This window comes from Hakea prostrata, chromosome 7, assembly GCF_041222555.1.
Source record: "Hakea prostrata isolate BN-2017 chromosome 7, UWA_Hpros_2, whole genome shotgun sequence".
NCBI lineage: Eukaryota > Viridiplantae > Streptophyta > Magnoliopsida > Proteales > Proteaceae > Hakea > Hakea prostrata.
The window spans coordinates 19,532,620-19,556,264 of record NC_142606.1 but is presented as its reverse complement, the minus strand read 5'-3'; the positions used below and the strand labels follow the sequence as shown (position 1 = coordinate 19,556,264).

Genomic DNA, 23,645 nt, shown 5'->3' with positions numbered 1-23,645 from the left:
TTAGACTCTCTTGCTATTCATTTTAGCATCCTTTAGATATCCTATTTTCACATGTAAAGTTGAAGAAACCAAGATTCCAAGCCATCTTGCATAAAACAGAAAAAAAGCAAATATCTTATTGATTTTAATCTCTGGAGCTAAATAAAGATCCTGAATTGAACTTCTTGTTATTCTCCTCAAGTGACCCTTAACCCAATTACTGAGATACAAAGGAGCTTGAAACTATGTGATTTAAAAAACAAAACACAAAAAAAAAACCCCCCCACCCCCCCCCCCCCCCCCCCGGCTAGCCATTCCCAGAGGTCTTCCCTCTCTCCGCAAGCTTTGGCTTCCTCTTTCCCCCCCCCCTTCCTCCCTCTCTCTTTCCTTTTTTTCTTCCCTTCACGTAACAAACTTCAACAGAACTTCCTCTTCTATCCAATCATCTTCTGCCAGCTGGAGAGTCCAAAAGCCAATAATGAGTTGCCATCTGTCCCTTCCTCTGTTTCAGAGTTGCGGCGGTTCCACACCTGTGGCTTTGCTACAATTGATGCTGCTTTCCCTTATTTGCCCTTCCGTTTATATACTTGGATAACAAGGGGCTTATCAGTGACCCTTAACCCAATTACTGAGATACAAAGGAGCTACATGTGATTTTCTGGAAAGAACCTATGACCAGGTGAGTCCCTAAAGACCCCCCCCCCCCCCCCTTTTTTTTTTTTTTTGGGGGGGGGGGGAAAAATAACTACACATCGGACCATTAGGAAGTTAGGTTGCAAGAGAAGAATGTTGTGTGACATGTAAATATGTGCATGTAATTAAAGATATGTACAAGGGCATGGTACTAATGTAGGACCATTAGGAAGATAGGGCAATGAACCCCCAATTATGATTGGGAAACATCAAGGATCAGCCCTAAGCCATTATCTGTTTGTGCTTACAATGGACAATCTACCAAGAACACTCTAGACAAGGTCTTGTGGTGTATGCTCTTTGCTAGTGATACCATTTGGGTGTGAAGACGAAAGAAGGGATCAATGCAGAGTTAGAGCTATGAGGATCAAACCTGAAACAAGAAGCTTTAAGTTTAGTTGAACAAAAAATGGAGTAAATGATGTGCAATTCTAGTAACACTATGATGGGTACTGACATGGTGCAAATTGAGGAAAGAAAGATACAGCAAAATGACTATTTTAGAAATCTGGGTCAGTCAAAATTAAAGGTGGCATAGAGGATGATGTTTCACAAAGAATTAAATTGGGGTGGTTGAAGTGGAGAGGTGTTGATGTAGCTTAAATTTGACTAAGGGGGACAATTATCCAATAAGTGAGATGAACTGGCCAGGGTTTTCTCTTTGGGTTAAACAGGGATTGAAGGAAGGGTCAATGACCTAGAATAAGCCCTCTACGTTTTGGGAAAACTTTGATGGATGACTACTTGATTAAGTCACTTCGAACTTTGGACTTGGAATTAAGGTTTTGGGGGATTAGGGCATCAAGGGATTAGGGTTTTGAAAGGGGAAAAGGGGCCGTCATTGGGATCAAGTGCTGGTATGTATCTCAGGGAAATGGATCTGCAATTTAGGGGAGTTCCGATAGTGGAATGTTCAGATATGAATGGATGGGTATGTGGATATGGAGGAGGACTCAAATGGGGTTGGGAATCAAATAGAACATAAAAGAGATAAGAAAATGGAATGGGTAGGTGCTGGCTGCCAATTACTTAGAACTTACAAGAAGCCTTGTTTGTGTTGAAAGATGACGGATTGATCCGAAGGCAGGCAAATCCACAGCCATAGAGGAACTTCAGCTTGATTTCACTAGAGACCCTTTCACTTGAGTACCTGGAGATACTGGAGCATATACTCTCGAAAAATAACAAAGCAATTGGCAGCCAAAATTGATTTATTAAAATCTGAAACCCGTATTGTTTGTTACATGTGAGGGATGGCTTTATAGCTTTACAAACACTAAATCCTTGGTCAGACTTGACTCTAACTGAATTGGGAACAATTTTAAGTTAGAAGTCCTGATGGGACTCTGACAAGTAACTGAATTAGAAACTAACTTGTAGTATAATTAGGAACTAGTTAAGGTGGATTTTAGAAACCAAGGGGGGGGCGCCCCCCGGCCCCCCCCCCCCCCCCGGGCGCCCCGGGGGGGGCTTTCCAGGCCGCCCTACCCCTGCTGCAGAGAGGCTGATTCGACCGCGCTCCAGCCCAATGGGAGCCCCCATGCGCCAGGCCCGCCCTTCTGGATTTTAGAAACTAACTAGGACTGAATATATAAGATAACTAACTGGACCATTAGGTCCATAAAAGATCCCACTGCAGGGTATGGTAATCTAAACAGAATTACCATACTACCTCTGCCTTTGCCACAAGTGTCTCTTTATGTTGCTATGCCACTGGGCAAAAAGCCTAGGGTTTTCTGTGGGTCTTAGTCGGTCTTAGGACGTACATTAGGTGCCTCCAAAGTCCTGTGTGGTCGAATGTATTCCTTTAAAGCTTAAAGAAAATTCTATAAGACTGTTTTACAACTGTCACTGATGTATGGGGCAGAATGTTGGGCAGTAAAGATGTGCCACATTGAGAAGTTATGTACTGAAGAGATGGGAATGTTAAGATGGATGTGGAAAAACTAGGAACAATAAAGTAGGGAATGATGATACTCTAGGTGAACTGGGAGTTGTCCCTGATCAATGACAAGCCTAGGACACCCTTGTAAGGATTGATATGATTCCAAATGAACTAAAACAGCCAGGGACAAGCAAAACATGATCACAGTAGAAGTTGCAAAAAACCTCAGATACAGGCTGTCGGAGGGCAAGTATTTATTTTGCAGACCCTATTAGCTAACATTCTCCTGACTGGGTTGTCACTCACGCTTATTACATTCATCTTTTATTTTGCTGTTATTCTCCTTACATTTGTTATACTTCTTTCTCATTTCCCATCTCATTCCCCATCCCTCTTTTTGCTAGAGTTCAGGTTTTGTAATAATGGTGCCTTAGGAATTATATGCTCTCTAGTAGTTTACCTTTTACCTCCATAGGGACAAGTATGCACTTCATTTTCTTATCATTAGTGAATGAATATAGGTGTGTTGGAGACACTACTCCATCACAGAATATTTTACCATTTTCTCTTCTTCTACAACCTCCTACTTCCATCTTTTCTCTTGTTCTCCATATCTAGCCATCCCTACTTTGTTTTGTTGGATCCATGCAACCAACCTCATTAAGCAGAAACATGGTTAAGTATGTCGTTTTGTTGCATAATACAACAACCATAAACTTATGCCTACTTGATGGGGTCAGCTACATGAATCCTATAGAGTTAATAAACTTAAATTAATAAGCTTCTCCCTACAATACACTTTTGTTGCATATTCACAAAAGAATTGAGCCTGATGCAATCTAAATGAAACATTTTAGTAGTATGTGAAGCCTCTCATTCCAATATTTCATTATGCTTACAATATTTTCAAAACTAACCTAAATATATCATAATTAAAGAGTAAATGGAGAAGCAAGTTGATAACTATCATTATTACTTCAACAGATATTGTTAACCATGAAATATATGTACATATGTGAAGCAAATGGTTGTGGCCTGACCTTGGCAGTGTTATAAGCTGTGTTCTGACAGTCTGGTAGTATACTCACTGACCAAGGTGGTAAAGTATATTGCCGACCAAGGAATGTCACAGTAGCTGAAGAATGCCAATCAATATTTGCAAGAAATGCTGAGCACACAACTCTGTTTCCTGGATCACTTAGGTTCAGCCATTCATTGTGAGCACGTTGACGATATACATGTGCCTGAAGACATCAATGACCACTGATAATACAAAGATGAACAAACTTTACAAAAGAAAACCTCATTTTGAACAAAAAACAACTGCTCAACAATTAACCACACTAGCAAAGAAAAAAGTTCCTCACCGGAAAATGGCAAAAAGTTTCTATTAGTTGTTAAAGAGATAATCAGCAGAAAAGCTGTTTACAGTAGTCAATGCTGCGTAGAGAATTTAAACTGCAATGGTGAAGTATGTGGAATAAGTTGTGAACTAAAACCACAAGTTCTTTGAAAATAATTACCAGTTCATAATTTCTACGAGAGATTCTCAGCAAAAGAGAAGAAAAAAATGCTTATTAAGAGCCTCTATTTTTGGAAGTGGAAAATAAGGAAGAAAATACTGGATGGTTAAAATATTTCTAATTTGACTAGGAGGACCTAAATAATTTTCTTTCCATGAGCATATCTCCTATGGTGATGATATTTTAAAAACATGTTTATGCAAATAGGAATCTCATATTTATGTTTAAATCAACACAAACCTCTTGATTTGGCCCCAGCCGCATATATTGTGGTGAATCATCAACAGAAACTAAAGCAGGCTCACAAAGCTTTATTGCTGCATGGAGATCTTTCAAATGCCCCCACTTAGGTTGTGTAATCAGGCCTAAGTAGGATAAACCATCACCAAATTAAATGCAGGAAGAAATATGCACTAAAGGAAGAGAGTGAAGGTACTGCATTCGATAACACAAATGGATACCCAATGAGAAAATATATTTTTCTTTATCAGAGATGAATTAACTTATACCATATTCATCAATAGGAGCATCATAGTCATAACTAGTTATTTGAAACGGTCCTCCTGCTGTCCGTCCAAAGTTTGTTCCTCCAAAGTACTGCAATCATTTGGCAGGAAATATAGGTATACATGTTACAGACAAAATTAATAATCACCTTCATATATACGGGTGTCCAAAAACAATGAAATGGTAAAGTTTTGTAGGCTCATATGAGAGCATAATCTTTTTTGAGCATGGAGTTATCATTCTCACCAAATGGCATTCATTAACCACCTACAGTTTGGTTGGATTAGACAGAACATTTCCACATGAACTCAGACAATCTAGCATTATTGGAACTCAGAACCCAGGCGACGAATATAAATTTTTCATATCCCTCAAAGATGACTAAAAACATTCAGAGGTCCTAACAAGTAACAACTAACCTTTATGCTGGTAAATATAAGATTTTGAATGGCATGTATAATACAAGTAAAAATATCCGAAAGACAGGACATACATGCTCTGATCAGTTTTCCACATTAAGTGTTTATGGTTGAGATGTAAGGAATCTCTTCTTTCTTGGTTTTGCTGATGGATATTGCTTGGGAGTTGGAAGAGGTCCTTTCATTAGATTTCCAGGTTGATGGACAGCGAAAGAGAATGGGGATTGATTGAGACATCGGGTGACAACAGCCAATATTCGCAGTGGAGTGTACTACAAGTTTAAGACTAACTTGGAATAATGGCTAACGCATTTAATGAAAAATAAATAAGCCTTTCAATTTCATACAATTGATGCCCTTATGGTTCCTGAACCGCTGATTAACTATGGCCACATTTACCTTGTTGAAAATTGTTGGGTTGTTGTTTTTGTGTGTTTTTGTGGTTGTGGGGTGTTTGTGGGGGGGTTGTTTGTTGTGGTGGGTTGGTTTTTTTTTTTTTTTTGTGTGGTGGGTTTTGTGGTGTGGGTTGGGGTGTTTTGGGTGGTTTTGTTTTTGTTTTGGGGTTTTTTTTTTTTTGGGGGGGTGGGGTTTTGGTGGTGGTGTTTTTTTTTTTTTTTTTTGGGTTTTTTTTTTGGGGTTTTGGTTGTGTTTTTTTTTGGTGTGGTGGTATAAATGGGGGGGTTTTGTGTGGGGTTCTTGTTTTGGCCGCCCCGCTTCCTCCTTCCTCTTCCCCTCCCTCTTTTCTTTTTTTTTTTTTTTTTTTTTTTTTTTTTTTTGTTTAGGTGGGGGTGTTGTTTTTTTTTTGTTTGTTTTCTACAAAAATATTCACCAAATTAATTTTTACCCGTCCCTAAAGAGGCCATCACCACCTTTTTTTTCTTGCAACAGAAACATTCATCAAGAAAACCTAGGTCATGCCCTGCCACCCACGGACGAAATCTCCTCTCAAATAATTTTCTTTTTGCTAGGCACCTTTATCCTCTTTCTATGAAGAGGAAATCAAGTCATACAGACCTAAAATTCCACCTGGATCAAATTATGGCACGCTTTTCATGGTTAGTAAAATGACTTGCCAAATCAGGACCTCCTTATTCCTCCCAAATTCACTAGAGAGTAGAGACAGAATCAATTCTTCTCCAGACACGACTGCTCAAATGAGGTCTCTCCAACAGACAGATGAGCAACTCACCACTCTTTAATTGGACTGGACACCTTTTCCATGGTCCATGGTGTTTATCACCATATTCCCTTCCCCCCCCCCAAAAAAAAAAAAGAAGAAGCTTGTACGACTTGCTCAATTTGCTGAGGGGTAGTAGATAAAAAAAGATAGGTTCCTCATTCTTTAAAAAAAATATACAGTCTTGTGTGTGTGTGTGTGTGTGAACTTATGAAGCTCCAGTAATCCAGGGTATAACTAGAAATACTTGGCAAGAGTCTTGGGTTTTCTAAAACCTCAATTAAACAGGTCTTGGTTTTACTAAAACCTCAATTTAAACAACTTTTTAGTCTTTAGTTCACAGTCTTAAGGGAAACTTGAATCAGTAGCTTGGCTAATTTAATATTGAAAATTCCCAACCATGGTTTTTGAATTTTTAACATAGAAAACTACATTACTCAGCTTCCCAGGGCAAGTGGCTAATGACCTAGCTCTAATAAGAATTAAGGCTTGACTTTCTTTTAAATTTAGTACTAAAACAGCTAGATTTAAGTAACTTGGATATTTACGTTACCATATAATAGTTATGAAAGCTCCCACCACGTTGGAAAAAACGAGCTATGGCAAATGCATTGTCTTCAACTGGCCTATGAGGCAGCTTTCCGCCCCAAGATGTATACCTTCAAAAAATAAATTCACATAAGTGAAGTTAAACATTAGCATATACATAAATGTACATAAAGACATGAGCAAGTGAAAAAGAGAAGATTCATGCTACCAAAAAAACAAGGAAAGGAAGAGAGAAAGTACATAAAAATAGAAGCAAGTGAAAAATAGAAGATTCATGCTACCAAAAAAACCAAGGAAAGGGGGACAGAGAGAGTATAAATGTATATTTGATAAGTTTAACAAATAATGCAACAATACCCAATATCTTGAAATTCCCTTAAATTTTCTCTAACCAATCTTATATTTTCAAACCTCTTCAACTTCGTTTATTTTCCTCTCTTCCATGCCTCTTAAATTTCTCTAAAAGTTTCCCCTACTTTCCAAATTACCACCAATCATTAATTTAAGTGTGCATGATTAATATGTCTAAAACTGTAAACTTTCTTTTTATAATTTCAATAATATTATTATTAATTAGTAATTACAATTAAAATTTTACAAATCCACGTATTTCTACTCTCTCTTGACTCTCTGGATAATCACATCTCCATCTTCTCAAGAATAGATTTGGGAAGAAGAAGAGTTCTCGATCAAAGGGACAACTCCCACTTCTTATTAAGTTTAGCAGTTTTCTCCATCTTCCAAGAAGTAGGTATTGGTATCGCGTATCGTATTGGTTAGGTGATTTTAAGAGATGCATCATGTTGTATCAAGTATTGTATCATGCTGGTCAATGTATTTTAATGTAATCCAATAGAAAGATATATCGATTGTATCAAATATGGATATACATATTGACTAGTGTCCTATTATATCGTGGATATTATAAACCTTGGATATACATAATCAGGGAATTTTTCTATCTCTACCTAAAGTCGGGGTCTTCTTCACCTAGTTTTGTCAACATCAGGTTATCTAGATCATAATAGCATAGATGTCTTTGCAGTCTGGAGACACCAATGGTAGCATTGAAACCTCAGTATTCTTCCACTTGTATAGTCAGAAACTTTTGCATATCTATGCCGTAGCACCTCGAGGAACGGAAGGCTTGGGTCAGATGACTCAGATTAGACACCAGCACAGGAAATGCTTCCATGCTGAGAAGGCAGATAATGTGAAGAATTGTTCCCCTCCTCATTGCTTGACTCTACGCATCCTCTGCTTTATGAATCTGAAAACAATGTTGACACCATCCATTTCAGATTGTGCCGCCAGAAATCTGATAATGCCTGGTCTAAATTTCTTCTGCGACAATGTAATTTTGCTATTTTAATGCAGGTGAAACAAGAGCACGCCTTGTTTTTTATCCTTCAGAATGGATCCAACGGCCGCCCCAACCACACAACCAGATAATTACAAATAAGCAATTCAGCATCTGCATCTGCTATATTAGTAGTTAGTAATAGCTGCAGATATATGAGCTCAAAATTCAATACGTCCAGTTCCCTCAGAGGCCTCCTGGCAGGATTCCCCGAGTATATGGATTTTCATCCTATCCATTAAAAACCATGATAAAATCATACTGTTCTGTGGTTTAAACTGAAGCCACTGATCCAATGTTCTGACTGCAGTGACACTATACTGCAAGTTGAATTCTTTCATCAAATAACCCTAATCACTATTATTCTGGTTTTAGTGCAATTTTGGGCTGCGACTGATCCGCATATGCCATGTAATCATCAAACATATATCCCCTTGATCAAGGGCAAGCCAATAATAATCTTGGTAGTTACGAACCATAGAATGTTTACCTTTGGAAGTGAAGCAAGAATAATTGTTTCTTCTGGTCATCACTTTGAGTCCTCATACCACAGATCCCAACTGTCCCTGCCTTGTTAAGTGGGTGTCAAATCCATCTTTTACTTCAGGCTGGAAAATCCCCAATGTTGCAAAGCTTCCATCAAAGCCCAGATGAGAAGAAGCTATAGAAGACCAGTGGGTGCAAACTACTAAAAAATTGCTGCCACAAGACATGAAACTCTGGAGAACCATCAAAGTAACAAATCTCCTTGGTTAGGGGAACTGGGTCGATTATGTTAGCAAGAGAGAAGTATTCTATGGGTTTCTTATGGACTTGATAATCGTGTGGCAGTGAGAAGGCACATAGATAACGTTTGGAGGACTTTTATCTGTATATCCTTATGGCAGCTTTGTATCTCATTTGTCAGCACAAAAACACAGTACCACATTAAATAATCCAATCATCATGGACAAGGTAAGTAAACCCATATCCACCTTCTCTCCTTTCCCAGTTCTTCCTCTTCTGTTTTGCATTCCGCCCTTGTGATTAACTTCATTTCTAAGAACTAATCCATGTTCAAGAAATTACAGTAAAGTTTTTCACTTGCAGGGTTGAAATTTGATGTGTAAGTACTTGGAGGAAGAATGTTGAAAGAGCCTTACATGATCTCAAATCTGTGATTACAAATTTACAACATACGAGGGAAAACACAAACATGAAGTACCTACTGCTAGAAACAGTAGTCATGCTAGCTCAAGTGGTGCATGTGTCACACGCTGGTCCTACTGCTCAAACTACCCTTACATTACCAGGAAGCAGCAGTTTTTCTAGGATTGAATGGCAACTTCAAGAAGTGGCACCCTGTTTTGAGAGAGAACCTGAATTTGCCAATGAATTCATGAGAACTGGCTATCAAGGGAACTTCAACCCGTTGTATAAAACTTATTCACCTATTAGTTATCAAAAGAACTTTACATCTCGACTTAAAATGATTTTCAGTATTGATTTTTGAAAAATAAGTGAAAATGTAAACCATACCGAAGAGAGCCTAAGTTAACCTCTAGGAAATCTTAGTGACGTTACACATGGTACAAAATTCAGTTGAAATGTGCGAAATTTCGGTAAAAATGCAAAACGAAACTCATGAGGACCGAAAAAAAGTCCTCAGTTTCGATCGAAACTGTCGAAACCTCGAAACCTGTCGAAACTTTGTTCAACCCAATTGGACCAGCTGGTTCACGAGGGAAAAATTACCAAATTTCGTGGGAAACTTGGGAAACTTGGGAAATTTTGTGAAAACTTAGGAAATTTCGTGGAAACCTGGGAAATTTCGTGAAAATTTGGTACTTTTTCCTGTAAATTTTGTAGCTTTCCCAAATTTTCAGTTTTTTTGTTTATTTCATGTTTTCCCAAATACCACGACAAATACCCCCTCCATCAAGACTTCCCTATCCAAAGTGCGTATTCCCTCAGGCTGGTTATCTTAAGTATGTTGATGACCAGACTCATAAAGTTACGGTAGTCGATTACCTTGACAGCCATAGGCATAAAATGTTATGGGATACCTATGTTCGTTGGTTGGAGGAGAGGATGTTACAGGCATAATACTATTCAGCTCACAGGATGAATCCACTCTTGGCACTCCTCTTAACACTAAGTTGTATTTTCCTTTTATTATCAACTATTTTGAAGTTAGAAATTATATATTGAACGTTATGTGCTTAAGTAGTTAAGTTTATAATATACTTTTCGAACAACTCTACATTGATGTTATGTACATTGAATGACATATCTACATTGATTTTTTTAGCAAAATACAACCAATGTGTTCTTTATACTCTAATTAGCTTAAATACAGAATCCACCCCAAAATACTCTCTAAAACCTGTCGAAACTTGATGTTGAAACTTGTACGGAAAAGTCCTCGGTTTCCTCGAAATTTCCAAGTTTCCACTTAAGTTTCCCATTTTCACCCGGTCAAAACTTGAGTTTCCCTCGAATTTTTTACCATGACACTACAGTTGCTTTTTTGTCTTTCACTGTTGTCAAAGTAAGAAGTCATAATGCATGATGTCTCTAATATTCCTTCTTTGGATGGAATATAAAGTAGATAACTTTCAAAGTATAATGTAGGATCATATTTATTTGAACTTACAATGCATGAATTAACCAAAGACATTCAAGATGAGGTTACATGGTGTATGTTTTTTGCTACTGATATTGTGTTGATAGATAAGACACAAGTAAGGACTAATACCAAGTTCGAATCATGGAGAGTAATTTTGAAATCAAGAGGCTTTAAATAAGTAAAACGAAAACGGAATATCTAATTTGTAACTTTGATCATGATTGGGCAAATAATGCGGTGGTGAAACTTGATGAGCAAACGATTCCTCAAAGCGATTATTTTAGGTACCTGGGCTCAACCATAAATAGAAAAGGAATACAGACGATGATGTTTCCCAAAGAATTAAAATAGGGTGGATGAAGTGGAGAGGTGTGTCCAAGTCTTGTATGATCGACGTATTCCTTTAAAGCTCAAAGGAAAACTCTAATAAGACCGTCATATGACCAGCTATGATGTATGGTGTAGAGTGTTGGGTTATTAAAAAGCATCATATAGATAAATTCAGTGTAAAAGCTGAAATGAGGATATAAAATGGATGAGTGGAAAAACTAGGAAGATAAGGAATGATGATAGATTCATCTTAGAGCTGTTTGGGAGTAGCTATTGTAAATGATAAGCTACAAGAAAGTAGTTTGAGGTAGCACGGCCGTGTTTAACAAAGGCCAATAAATGCCTCTGTATGGATAAGTGATTTAGTCCAAATTAAAGGAATTAAAAGAGCTAGTGCAAACCTAAGAAAACTTTAAGAGAAGTGGTGAGAAAGGATATGCATAGCTTAGGCCTAGTATTTAGTTTGGCCTCAAACAGAGCTAATTGGAAGGCAAGAATCCATGTAGCCGACCCATATTAGTTGGGACAAGGCTAGTTTTTCTTCCTCTTGTTGTTGATTTTTCTCTCCACTCAGTTAGTCTTACTTATATATGTCCTATGTTTCATTTATTTCCTCTTAAGTTATGAACAAATCTGTAAATTTTTATGTCAAGCTTTTATAGTGAAGTGGCATAACAGCAATGATGAGTTGCATTGTGCTGGTTTGATATTAAATTATGTAATTCCTATAGATCCTCTCTTGAGCTACATTGTTATATTTCTTATTGTTGCAAAAAGAACAAAAAGGCGAACCAAGTTAAATATGATTTGATACTAATTCTTTGAGGTAGGGTGATGCATTTTTCAAGAAACCCCACGCTTAAATGATTTCTACAAAAGAGGGTTGAAAGGAAAAGAAGAACGAATTAGAAAAACATATATAAATAATATATAATAAATAAATAAAAGTAAAAAAACACATAAAGCACATAATCACTTAGGATTGCAGTAAAGAAGGGGGAAAATAGATAGAAAATGAAAAATGAACCAGAACAATAAGTAATTATTATTTTCATTAACCCTTATATATTCTTAAAATTAGTATTTATTACTTATTTATATCATCTTTTTCCTCAACTGAAATACTTTCTATTATTATATTCAACCATAAATAACCCCCCCCCCCCCCAAAAAAAAAAAAAAAAAAAAAAAAAAGAAAGAAAGAAAGAAAGAAAGAAAGAAAGAAAAAGAAAAGAAAAGAGCAACAAATTTCTCAAGTGCAAAACCACCCAACCCAATAGCCTTGTAAATACTTAATATTGCAATCAACAGAAAACCATTTCATCCTTCCATAAACTTCCTTTATCATTCCCCCAATCCCCCCCCCCAAGGGCAAGAAAAACATTTGACACCGCTCCACTCCGGCCCTCAAAAGCAATTGTCTCCCAGTAATAAGACACACAAATTTAGACTAATAACCTAAAAATAATGAAACTTAGAACACTAAGAAACTATCCTTCAATTAAATGGTACACTCTTTGGTTTCAGAAACTGCAGAGTTTTACACAGAAATATTGTAAAAAATATCCTAAACTTTTTGGTAGAAGCCTTCCAATGCCACAACTGTGGATGGAGATCTCCCAATCAATTCTTTCAATTGAGGGCCCATCTGGTCAGGGGGAAAAGAGAGTATCAGGTAAACTAGTGTCACTCCCCATACTAAAGACACTGAGATCTTCCATCTTTTTGGGGAGATAAAAATAATATATTTTTAGCTTGACATAAGATGTGCCTTCCTACTGAGAAAAATCACACCTCACTACATGTGAAAGTGGAACCAAATAAACATAGGGGTGCAAGTTTGGCCCTAGCAGCCACGCCTCGCTAGGGCTTGGCTAAAGATTTGGCCCTACGGGTTAGGCCAAAATATTCCCCGAACTAGGGTCCATGGGATTACCTTTGCCCCCTGCCCTCCCCGATTTTGGCCTTGATTTTGACCCTGATCTTGACCCTGATTTTGGCCCTGATCTTGGCCCTAATCTTGGCTTGATTGGTCTGCCCTCCCCCTTGGAGGGAATTAATTCTAATCCACTGGGAAACTTCTTCTCTGTCTACAACTACCAAAAATGTTGCTAACTTTGTTTCAAATGCGTTGAAATTGTAAAACAAAAATGGTCCTCAATGCCGGATGTTCAACTGGGCCAAAAAAATGGATGCTCAAATGTCGTAGGGTCTCGGAGAGGAGGTATGCTCTGTGATGTGCCGTCATTTCGGATTCCCGACCGTTTCGCCTAGTTAAATGGGGTGAATCACCTAGATCTTGAATCAACTGTAGATCATCAACACAGGGCCCAATTCATTCTCCGTATGAGTTGGGATCAGTGACCACCTAGTTTGGCAAGCTCCTTCCTTTGTGGGCTCCATTTCCTACGCCCGTTAGGTCACTATTTTGACTTATGGACACACAAGGCCATGTGTGTCGGCGTGCACCCATCAACCTACTAGCAATAGGGAGAAACATAGCATGTCGCAACAAAGCTTGATTCGAGGCGCACATGCCTGTCCCAAACAACAAATTTTAAAGCATGTTATGTTTTTGAAAATTAATAAAATAAATTATATCCTCATTACCAATGTGCATCCTCTCCTATTTTGCATCTTCATTTGGCTCTTGTCTTAATGTTAATTTGACCACATCTGTACTAGATTTTTACCCTAATCTTCATATTAACATTGATATAACTATAAGTCTCGATTTTGACCTTCATCATTTTGATCATATTAGCTTGAGTTCACTTTTTATATTATTTTAGGTAATTTTATTTTTCACTAAGTCATTTTTAGTTCCCAAAATTGCTTTTTTTAAAGGCGAGATAGTATATTATAATAATAAAACTAATATATGAGAATTAATATCTAACAAATCTACACCCCAACTTCTCATCATGAATATTAACATCTTTCTTTTCCTCCATGTGATATTTCAAAAACTTATTGGCGGGGTTTGTACTTATCATTTTCTTTAACTACGAAATACCAATACTAAATTATCGTTGATTTACTTGTTACAATGTTTTGAATTGGATTTGTTGAATAAGGATATCAATGGGAGGGTTTTCAATTTCCATCACCAAAGCAATGGCTTTCGAGTTCAATATAGATTATGGAGTGTGAATTTATTTATGTTTAAAGCAACACTATCAACTTATTCACTATTTTATCATTTTGTAGGGTTGGATCACCTTATATTTCTATGTTTTATTTTTAGTTAACTTGTGATACTTTTTTTTTTCATTATTTACATTTGTTATTTTAGGGTCCAAGTTGGACCAATTAAGGCTAGGCACAAGGCCCAATCAGGCGGCCCCCGCCCCGCGTCGGGCCAAGGCTCGCCCCCTCCCCCGGGGATGGGCCTGCTGTGTGGGACAATAATCCTTGGCCCTACTAGGGTCCATGGGCTCCGATTAGTAGCATGGCTGGGGTTGCAGTCAGCAGCAGGCCTATTATATACATGGTTGCTTCGAATAAGCTCTCCCTTTCCGGCAATCCCCCGTGGAGTCTCGTGAATATTGGGCATCTCTAAGGAGCTCCGGTTTCCCCCCTTAAGCAATGCTCTCACCAAGGTGAATGGAGCACACTGTTCGAGACTACAGGGCCTTGATGCATATCCAGCTATGAGGCAACCCTTGGTAATTCCCGGGCGCTCTACTAAGAAATCCAATTTTTGCCACCACCACTTGACAAAGGTAGACTTCCTGGATCAACAACAGCAGAAGAGCTTCTGATAACAATCATCTAAATATTTGCTATCCAAGCCAGATAAATTCTGATAAGATAATGGATGCTCCTCCCTGGCCTTCAGGGTCCCTCTCTTCTGCAGTTCCTCCTTCTCCCTGTAACATGGCCTCCTCCTCTGTGCCCTCCCCTCCCCCCTCCCCCCTACATCCCCCCCCCTCTATACCTTCCCCTCTACCATCCCATCCTCCCTCTGTCCCAAAACCTTGTCCTCTCTATTCACCCTCCCCCGTCCCCTCACCCTCCACCATCTCTATTCTCCACTTCATCCCTTCTCACTCTGATGACCTCTCCACCCGAGCCCTATGTCCCTCCTCTGCCTTTGAGCTTGGTATCCATCTCTCTAGAAGGATGCTTTGATTGGGCAATTCCTTGGTGTTGGTCCCTCCCTTTGACATTGTGAAGTCCTCCCTTTCCAAGCAATAGAAGACCCAAGGTTGCCTAGATGTCTTGCTCCCTTAAAAACGGCACCTTCCTATTCTGATTTCCATCTTTCCTCAACCAAAACCTACACCCTCGATGGAGCACCCTGGCACGTAAGCAATTTGCAAAACGCCAAAACCTACAACCTTAATGGAAGATTCAAGGTTGAATGCTTCACCAATTTCTTCAGATCAGTAATTAGAACAAACTAAACACTTAAATCTTATAAGTAACTTAGCTTTCACATGTCATAATCTTATAACAAGGTAACAACAATAAAAGCAAACTTAGAACCTTAATCCTTCAGAAATTGATATTGCTAAGGCATAGATATCACCTTCATTATACAACATGAGATCTAATTGATCTTATAAATAATCAACTCAAGAGTTCACGCCTTTAGGACGGGATACTTGCTTCAAAAATCTAAATTTTAAATCTATGAGTCTGGTTCAAAATTCTCTCTTGAATCTTTGGAATAATTTGTGTTTGTTAGACCCTAGGATGGCCGTGGAGGGTTGTTTATTTGAATTATAAAAGAATTGGGGTTATAGGGGCGTGGTGGTATCTGTTTGTTCTGGGCCCTGTGGGGGTCGCCCTGCCGTGTTATCTTTTTTTCTTATTCTTGTTATTTTGGGAATATTATTGGGTTTTATCTTGGCATCGGCTATCGATCCGGGGGGTGATGGCGCCTCTTTCGGTGGGGGGTTCGGTGGTTTCGTTCTTCTCTTTGGAGCCGTCAGCGTTGGGGTGCATCCAACTCGGGGGAGGCCTTTGATCTATCACAGTTGGCGGCATTTTCTTGGCGGGATTCGCCCGGGTGTGGTTTGCCGGAGCAACCGACATCTTTGGAGATGCCCCGGTTGGGTATCGTGGGATGAGTCGCGCCGGTCCGATCCCCGTGGAGCGATGGTGGTTGGTGGTACCTCGGACGTGGGGGCTTTCTCTTAATCGGATGCGGTGAGTGGAGCATGGGGGCCGGTACATCGCGGTTGCGCGGCCTTCTATTCACGAAGGAGAGCGGTGGGTTTGGGTTTTGAGGTTGGTTCCTCCCCAACCGGTCAATCAATTTGGTTCAAACATTAGGACCGGAGCTTCTTCGGGCCCAATTCGGTATGCTTGATCATTTGGCCCGAGATCTAGTTCAGATTGGGCCGTGCGTTTTCCTAGACCCCTTGGGCCCACCCATTCCATTATCCCCCCATCATTTTCATTCACTCGATATCCAACCCATTTTGTTAACTCGTGATTTTAGTGTTCATGTCTGCCCATTTAATGTTATTTTGGGCCCATTCGGTTCATAACCCAAACCCAATCCCTACATCAAACCACGATCGCCCATTACTCTTCCCCTGGGTATGTATTTGGCCTTACTCCTTTTCATCATCACTCCGGGCCTGCCCCTTTCGTATACCCAAAATCCAAGCCTTTCAACATTACTTTAACCCATAACTCACGGGTCACCCAACCCAAACCAGCCTCACCAGCTTGCCGAATGGTCCACCGAACCAACGTTGGGGAACCATCGTCTTCACCACGAACTTCGAGGGAGGCGCGCGTTGGGGCTGCAGCGAGAAAATCCATCGTCTTCCACAGCTGCGCTCCTGAGATGCGCGGTGTGATGGGTTTAATTTTGTTGCGGCTCCGTCCGATTTGGCGGTGGGGTGTTATTCACCTGGGAGGATGTTTTGATTTCTCGGTTATGCGGCCCATCCCGACTAAACTTCACAATTCCATCACCTGAGGACAGGTGATTTTCGAGGGGCCGGGGGTTGGACCCTGGATGAGAGGCCATGTGGATGAGGGTTGTTGGGTTTTTGATTATAAATGAGGGATATTGAGGGTTATGGAGGGACGTGAGTGGGAGGATTCGTGTTTTGGAGTTCTTGGGACCCCGTGGGTGTGGGGGTGGCGGCCCATGACCGGTGTTTCTTGTTATTTCTTGCATTCTTGTTGATTTTGGGAAATATTATTGGGTTTTATCATTTCAGGGTTTTTTGGTTGGTGGGGGGTTTTTTTTTTTTTGTTTTTTTGTTGTGGGGGTGGTCTCTTTTTCTCTTCCCTTTCCCCCCCCCCCGTTTCTTTTTTTTTTTGTGTTAGTGTGTTTTCTTTTTTTTTTTTTCCCCCTCCCCCCCCCCCCCCCGGGTGTTTTTTTTTTTTTTGTGTATCCAAAGTTTAAAATCTCTGGATTCATGTAACCAAACAGGCCCTAAGAAAACCATTAAGATTAGATGAGGGGAATGGGCATTGCGACCACTAGCAGCAAATTTTGTGGTTGCAGATTGCAACTAATACAACCATTAGCAGGAGATGGAATGAGATGTGCCTTCTTTCTTTGGAATGCAATCAAGAATTTTAAATGGAAGGACAAAGCTAACAACATGAAAATTACAATGTGTCAGGTTGTCATCATACCACCCATTCCAATCCTCTGTCCAAAATGCTGGTTTCTTGTAAGAATTTGGCCTAAAACCATCGCAGTAAAATGCATTGCAGGAATCTATCTGTGAAGGCAAGAAAAAGTAAGAGCTATACCCCAAAAAGTCCAAAACCTGAATGGATTCACATACAAAGAAAATTGGAAATTTTCAAACAAACAGACTGCATTTAACAATGCAGAAAATCAATTTAGAATACCCAATTTTCACATAATACAGTACTGTCTCTTTTATGACTGAACAGGGACAATAATTTCTTAAATGAAACAAGAAGGAACTGTAAGTGCAAAGACCTTACCACAGTTTCTGGGGCATCAGTTTGCCTGCACATAACCCAAGGGACACCAGCGCCAAGCCCAAGAGCCATGCTTGCTGCCCATTTAACATACTCCTTTCCTCCCTTGCCATATTTATTTTCAATATTTCCATATTCATTCTCAATCTGTTAAAAGGCCCAGAAACCATGATACATAAATTCAGACCTCCCACATTCAAACAACAAGAACATTTCTTTTTCTTTTTTCTTTTCTCTTTTTTTCTTTTTTTCTTTTTTCTGGTGAAGAAAAATGGACATTTCATTTTCCAAATATCAGACATATCGAACATCTATGTCCATACAAGTATCAAAAACCAACATTTGTGCTTTCTATTTACTCTATAATATAGTTTTCCTAGTAGGTTCTATATAAGGCCTCCACTATTCAGGTTGGAAGCCAACACCTATTCCCAGGTTAGCTGATATGAATTAAGCAGTGAACTTAACCTAATACTGAATAGTTTTGGTTGCTAATTCAATTAGCTAGTTGATTTCCATTGATATGAAAGAGTAATAATACATTGAAATTCAGACCCACTAATAAATCTATTACATGTGCAAAAGAACATGGTAATACCACACAACCTGCATCATTATGATGGGGCCACCTTGCCAAGATAAAAGCTTTTCCTGCTTCATGAGATCTACAATCTTTTTAACAAACCTCTGCATCTCATCCTGGAAAATGTGAAGATGCAATCAAGATTTGAATTAGAAAAAAAACTAAAAGCTTTCCGCTCATGAGACTACAATCTTTTAAAAACCTCTGCTTCTCTCCTGGAAAATGTTAAGATGCAATAATAAATTTGAATTAGAAAAACCATTCTTTTGTTAAAAAAAGCTCAAGAACTACATGTAATCATTATTTAGTAGATTTAGTCGTTTTAGACGGAAAATGAATCAAAAGGTGCACCAGATCTACAGTTATTGTAACTTGAGAGTTGAAAGATGAGACCCATTAAAAAATTATAACACCAATCCCTAAGAAAAGAAATCTATAAATAAAAATTAAAACATCAAAGGTGCAAACTGGGGGCTGAATGAACCATCACACTTGACTTGGGAACTCCTAGATATGATCATTCTTTTTGCCATTCTAATCCTCAAGTAACTGGGGCTAGCTTTTCAAGTATATGAAGGCACCAAGAACCTGATGTGGGATTATAACTCTTAACTCCCAACATCCCAATATTCCCCCCTCACATGCAGCTTCGGCACACCTTACTTTACAGTTCACACACAAACAGACAACTTAGGAAGACAGCAAGTGCACCCATTCTCAAATACCATATCGAAGCGTTGAAACCAAAATCTTGAGTGGAACAAGTATATATGAAGGTGCCAAGGACCTGAACAAACCTATGTGGAATTATAACTTCCAATATCTCAACAAAGTGAACCAAAAGATCTCTAGTTCTTGGAACATGAGGGTTAAAACCCACTTAAAAAGTAGCCATTCCCCCAAGCCCAAAAAATTTAAAACCTCAAATTTACATAAAACTAGCATGTGAAGTGGCTCAAAGGGCGCAAAGCTAGTGCTGAAGGCTTCCCCATGCAAGCAGAGTTGGGGAAGAAGGGGGGGGGGAGCAATTTTACTGTGCAGCTTTACCCCAGCAATTTTGCTGAGAGGCTATTTCGATGCCTTGACCTCAGGTTACAAATGTGGTCCACCAACCAAAGTGGCCCAACACTCATAATTGGATATCACAGCTTACGTTTTTTAGGTATGGACAAGAAGGGGTTAGCAAACAGAGAAGTCTGAGCACAAGGCACAAGGCCAAGCAACCCAACCAGAATATGCCATGAAAACAGGGTATCCTTCATCTTTTCAGCTGATGGTCTGAATAAATAAAACAGAGAAATGATCCTGTAAAATACTACTCATAACAACGACCAGTATGGTATGAAACTTCTGCTTCCCTTTGTAATTTGGATCTGACACACCTAAACTTTCACGTGACAGTAGTGATTCTAGTGAACACTGTGAAACATGCAATTCATAAGGCTGAGTACATCTAAACATGAACATCCAATACCTTGAAAACCGCATTGTTGGTTCGGAACTCAATACCAGGAAGATCACGCAGCCAAACCGGAAATCCGCTGTCAGATTAACCAAAGTAAGGTGAGCAAAATGACAGTTTTATGGATCCTCTATTAGCCACATCAAAAGTATCAAAACCATAACTAATTTCCATCACAAATATTTCCTATATTCTTTAAGATTTCCAAAATCTTCTTAATGATTCCAAAGCCGTTAACAATTGGACATCTATAATTCAAGAAATAAAACAGAGTTGAATACATAAAATGAGTTTGTACCTCATCAATTCCTTTTTCCTTTATTTTATGTGAACAACCATGAGAAAAAATTGTACAATATCCAGTTTCAAATCCTTATTAAAACAAATGTTCGTGGCTTTCTTCATCAGGAAAAGGAATAGAAAAAAAATACAAAGATACAATGCATTTTTCCCATGTTAAATATAACAATACTTGGTAGTGAAAAACAAATTTGGAAACAAGAAAGTGAAAATTACACGTAATTTTAGATATTTAAAGCTACAATAACTAGTGGATGTCATTTGAAATGTTTGCTTGACAGACTCCTTTTAATAATCTCATCAAGGCCTCCAAAATATAAGACACATGGGATTAGGTCGCAAATGTTGGGATAGGTAGATACAAAAGTACCATCCAAAAAAGTAAGGTTTGATCCCAGACAGAGTTTTTCCAATCACAAAAGTAGAAGTTTGAAAATCCAGGATTTGGGAGAGTGCACAATAGCGGTCCGAGAACCATAGGCGTTCATGGCCAAGCAATTGAGGTTGTCGAATAGTTATGCAATTTGAGAGTTGGCTAATCCAGCCATGTAGTATCTATCCAAAGGTCATATTCCACATGGTAAAATGAGGATGGGGCCGATGGGCTGCTCCAATAAGCTCATTGAATCAAATCAAAGAAGGCCAATCATGAGCTTTTTCAATGCAGAAATATGACATCTTACATACCAAAAATAACAAGGACATGCAATTGCAAATTCATCATGAAAAAAGAAAAAAGTGAAATAGCCAGATTTTATATTTATGTATGTAAATGCACCAGTCCTCACATAAATAGCCTGTTCTACCAAATGAAAGAGATTCCAATTATTCATCCAAAAGAAAGAAAAGGAGATTCCTAATGCTGCCTTAATCCCCCCCCCCCTTCCAGAACCACTAAAATAAAATAAAAAAAGGCAGAAGTGGCATTTTGACAAACCATAATGATGAATATTTCAATTTTTATTTCTTCCTCCTTTCACAATACATAAAGAGTACTTTTTATGTGGTCGCATCAAGAGTACTTTTTATGTGGTCAATGCTGCATAGAAGTATGCCTTTGCATTTTGGTCAAAATTATACCTAAGGATTTCATTTCAGTTTGCATTTTATGGAACAAGAAGTGCAAGTTATTAGTTGAAATAAAACATAGAAAATAATGGAATTAATCACAATACCCGAAATTCCACTCTGCACATGCATAAGGACCTATGCGGAGATGAAGATAAAGTCCACTTGACCCAACCAGCTTAACAAATTTAACAAGATCATATCTTCCTTCAAAATTATACTGCACATGAAGTGTCAGAGATAAAATGGACATATTAGGGCAAACAATTAGACTAAAGCATACATAGCCAAGTTCATCTGCAAACTGAAGTTAGAACAGGAAAGCAAGAATTACAGAACCTGTCCTCTGTAGGGCTCATGCCCATTCCAGAACACGTAAGTTTGAACCACATCTGCCCCACCTGCTTTGCTCTTTGCAATCAGATCAGGCCACATCTGACATTATATGAAATGTATCAAGTCAAATTACTCAAACAGGAAAGAGGACATATGATTTAAACTATAAACAATCTTTCTTTCTTTCTATTTTTCTTTGGTGGGAGAGCGTGAGGAAATTGCTAGAAGCGTATTAATTGAAGATGATCTTTAAGTTTGTATAAACAAAATAGAACTCTATGGTTGAATGAACACAATGTCCTTACATTTCCAATTATAGATTCTTTATTCCATCAATAATGCAAAATAAAGATAACCCCAAAATTTCCCACTCTCACAGAATGATAAACTGTTAAAAATAGTAATAATAATCAAAGGTGGTGTTTGGGGCATTGATCAAGTGCTCACTTGCCGAACACTTGCCCGCTAGTTTGTCTTGGAAACAGGTCTAAGGCCATACGTCTGAGCCTAATGCATTTGGAACGACCTTTTTTAACACATCAACCGAACAAAACATACTCAGGCCATACGTCTGAGCCTTATGCATTTGGAACGACCTTTTTTAGCACATCAACCGAATAAAACATACTCTCGTAGCATCAATTTAAAACCAAACAAAATGCATGGCAAATAAACTAAAAAGCCAGTATACACCAACTCTGGAAACAGGAATCAAGACAGCCCAACCGCCTGCATGCCTATGTTAAACAAACCATGGGAACCATGGATTATCCAAAACGAGGTGGACGAAATATTAATTCAAACCGTTGCCGAGCCCAAAATAACTGCAACAAGCTTCATTGACGCTCAATTGGCAAAAAAGCCAAATTCTACAAGGAAAACTGAAGGCAAACAAGATGAATCGATATGGCAACTAAATCAGAAGATTCAGAACAACAGTCAATCATTAGGGTATCTCCAACACACTATCTACTCCGAACAGACCCAAAACCCCCAGTTAACGAGATTGATGAAGAAATTATACTTTGACATTTGATAACAAACTAATAATGCGAATTGGGTACCTCCGGGGTGGCACGAGGGTAGTGGATTCCAGCAGAGATAAGCATACGTCTCTTGCCATCGATTAATAGAGCCCTATGATCATAGCTCACATTAAAAGGCTTGAAGAACTCCAAAGAACTAGCAAGGTGAAGCGTCCATGCGAGAACCAGACATCGAAGCACGGTCCAAGAACTCGACATACTCGCATGAAAACGAATTGAGAGGGAGAAATTCTTTTAGTGGATAATGGAAGACGCAAAAGCTTTTATCTTTTGAAGAGTGTATCTGTCACTGGAGGAAAACTTGCCTACAAAGACACTCAAAATGACGGAACTGCTAGTGCTTTATCGATTCTGACAACCTACCAGTCGGGAAAGCAAAGGCGGAAGGCTAGTTTCGTCTTAAATTTTCAACGTTTCAGTTGTCTTGCTGGTGTCTTACATTTGGACATCCCCGTCTCGTTGCAATGTCGGTTCCTGTTCCAGTTTCGTTTCCGATATGATAAATCTCGTCCAATGTCTAAACTTTATACATTTAAGTCGTTACCACGTCTTTGTCAAAAAAAAAAAAATCGTTACCACGTTTTTTTTCTTTCTTTCTTTTCTTTTTCTTTCTTTCTTTTTTTTTTTTTTTTTTTGATAAGTTAACGACGTTATAACTCTAGCCCGGAGGACCTTGGTTGTCCCAAGCAGGACCTATTGGCCCATTTCCTCTTCAAAAGCTGGGGTTTTTCATGTCCAGTCTTCTGTGCCGTTTGCTTGGCCTCTTCTGAAATAAACTCCTTTTACCAAAAAAAAAAGATATGAAAATAGAAAAACAAATGCAGTTACATTACCACCTTCTGTGTTTGGAAGCTCTCATGCTTCGTCATTTGTTATAATTAAACGAGAAA

At 38.8% G+C, this 23,645-nt stretch overlaps 1 protein-coding gene across 1 annotated transcript in view; it reads right to left on the bottom strand.

Annotated features, from left to right (window-relative positions):
• The window catches only part of LOC149010372 (beta-galactosidase 9-like), a 46,832-nt gene extending 23,739 nt beyond the window's left edge, over positions 1-23,093 (bottom strand). Inside the window, 11 exon segments of the mRNA XM_089161924.1 lie at positions 3,598-3,801; positions 4,321-4,445; positions 4,590-4,677; positions 6,737-6,842; positions 17,643-17,731; positions 17,964-18,107; positions 18,567-18,659; positions 20,018-20,084; positions 21,481-21,593; positions 21,713-21,808; positions 22,774-23,093. Of these exon segments, the coding sequence (XP_089018050.1) occupies positions 3,598-3,801; positions 4,321-4,445; positions 4,590-4,677; positions 6,737-6,842; positions 17,643-17,731; positions 17,964-18,107; positions 18,567-18,659; positions 20,018-20,084; positions 21,481-21,593; positions 21,713-21,808; positions 22,774-22,953 (1,305 nt within the window). The 5' untranslated portion in view covers positions 22,954-23,093.
• Between the last annotated feature and the right edge of the window lie 552 nt (positions 23,094-23,645).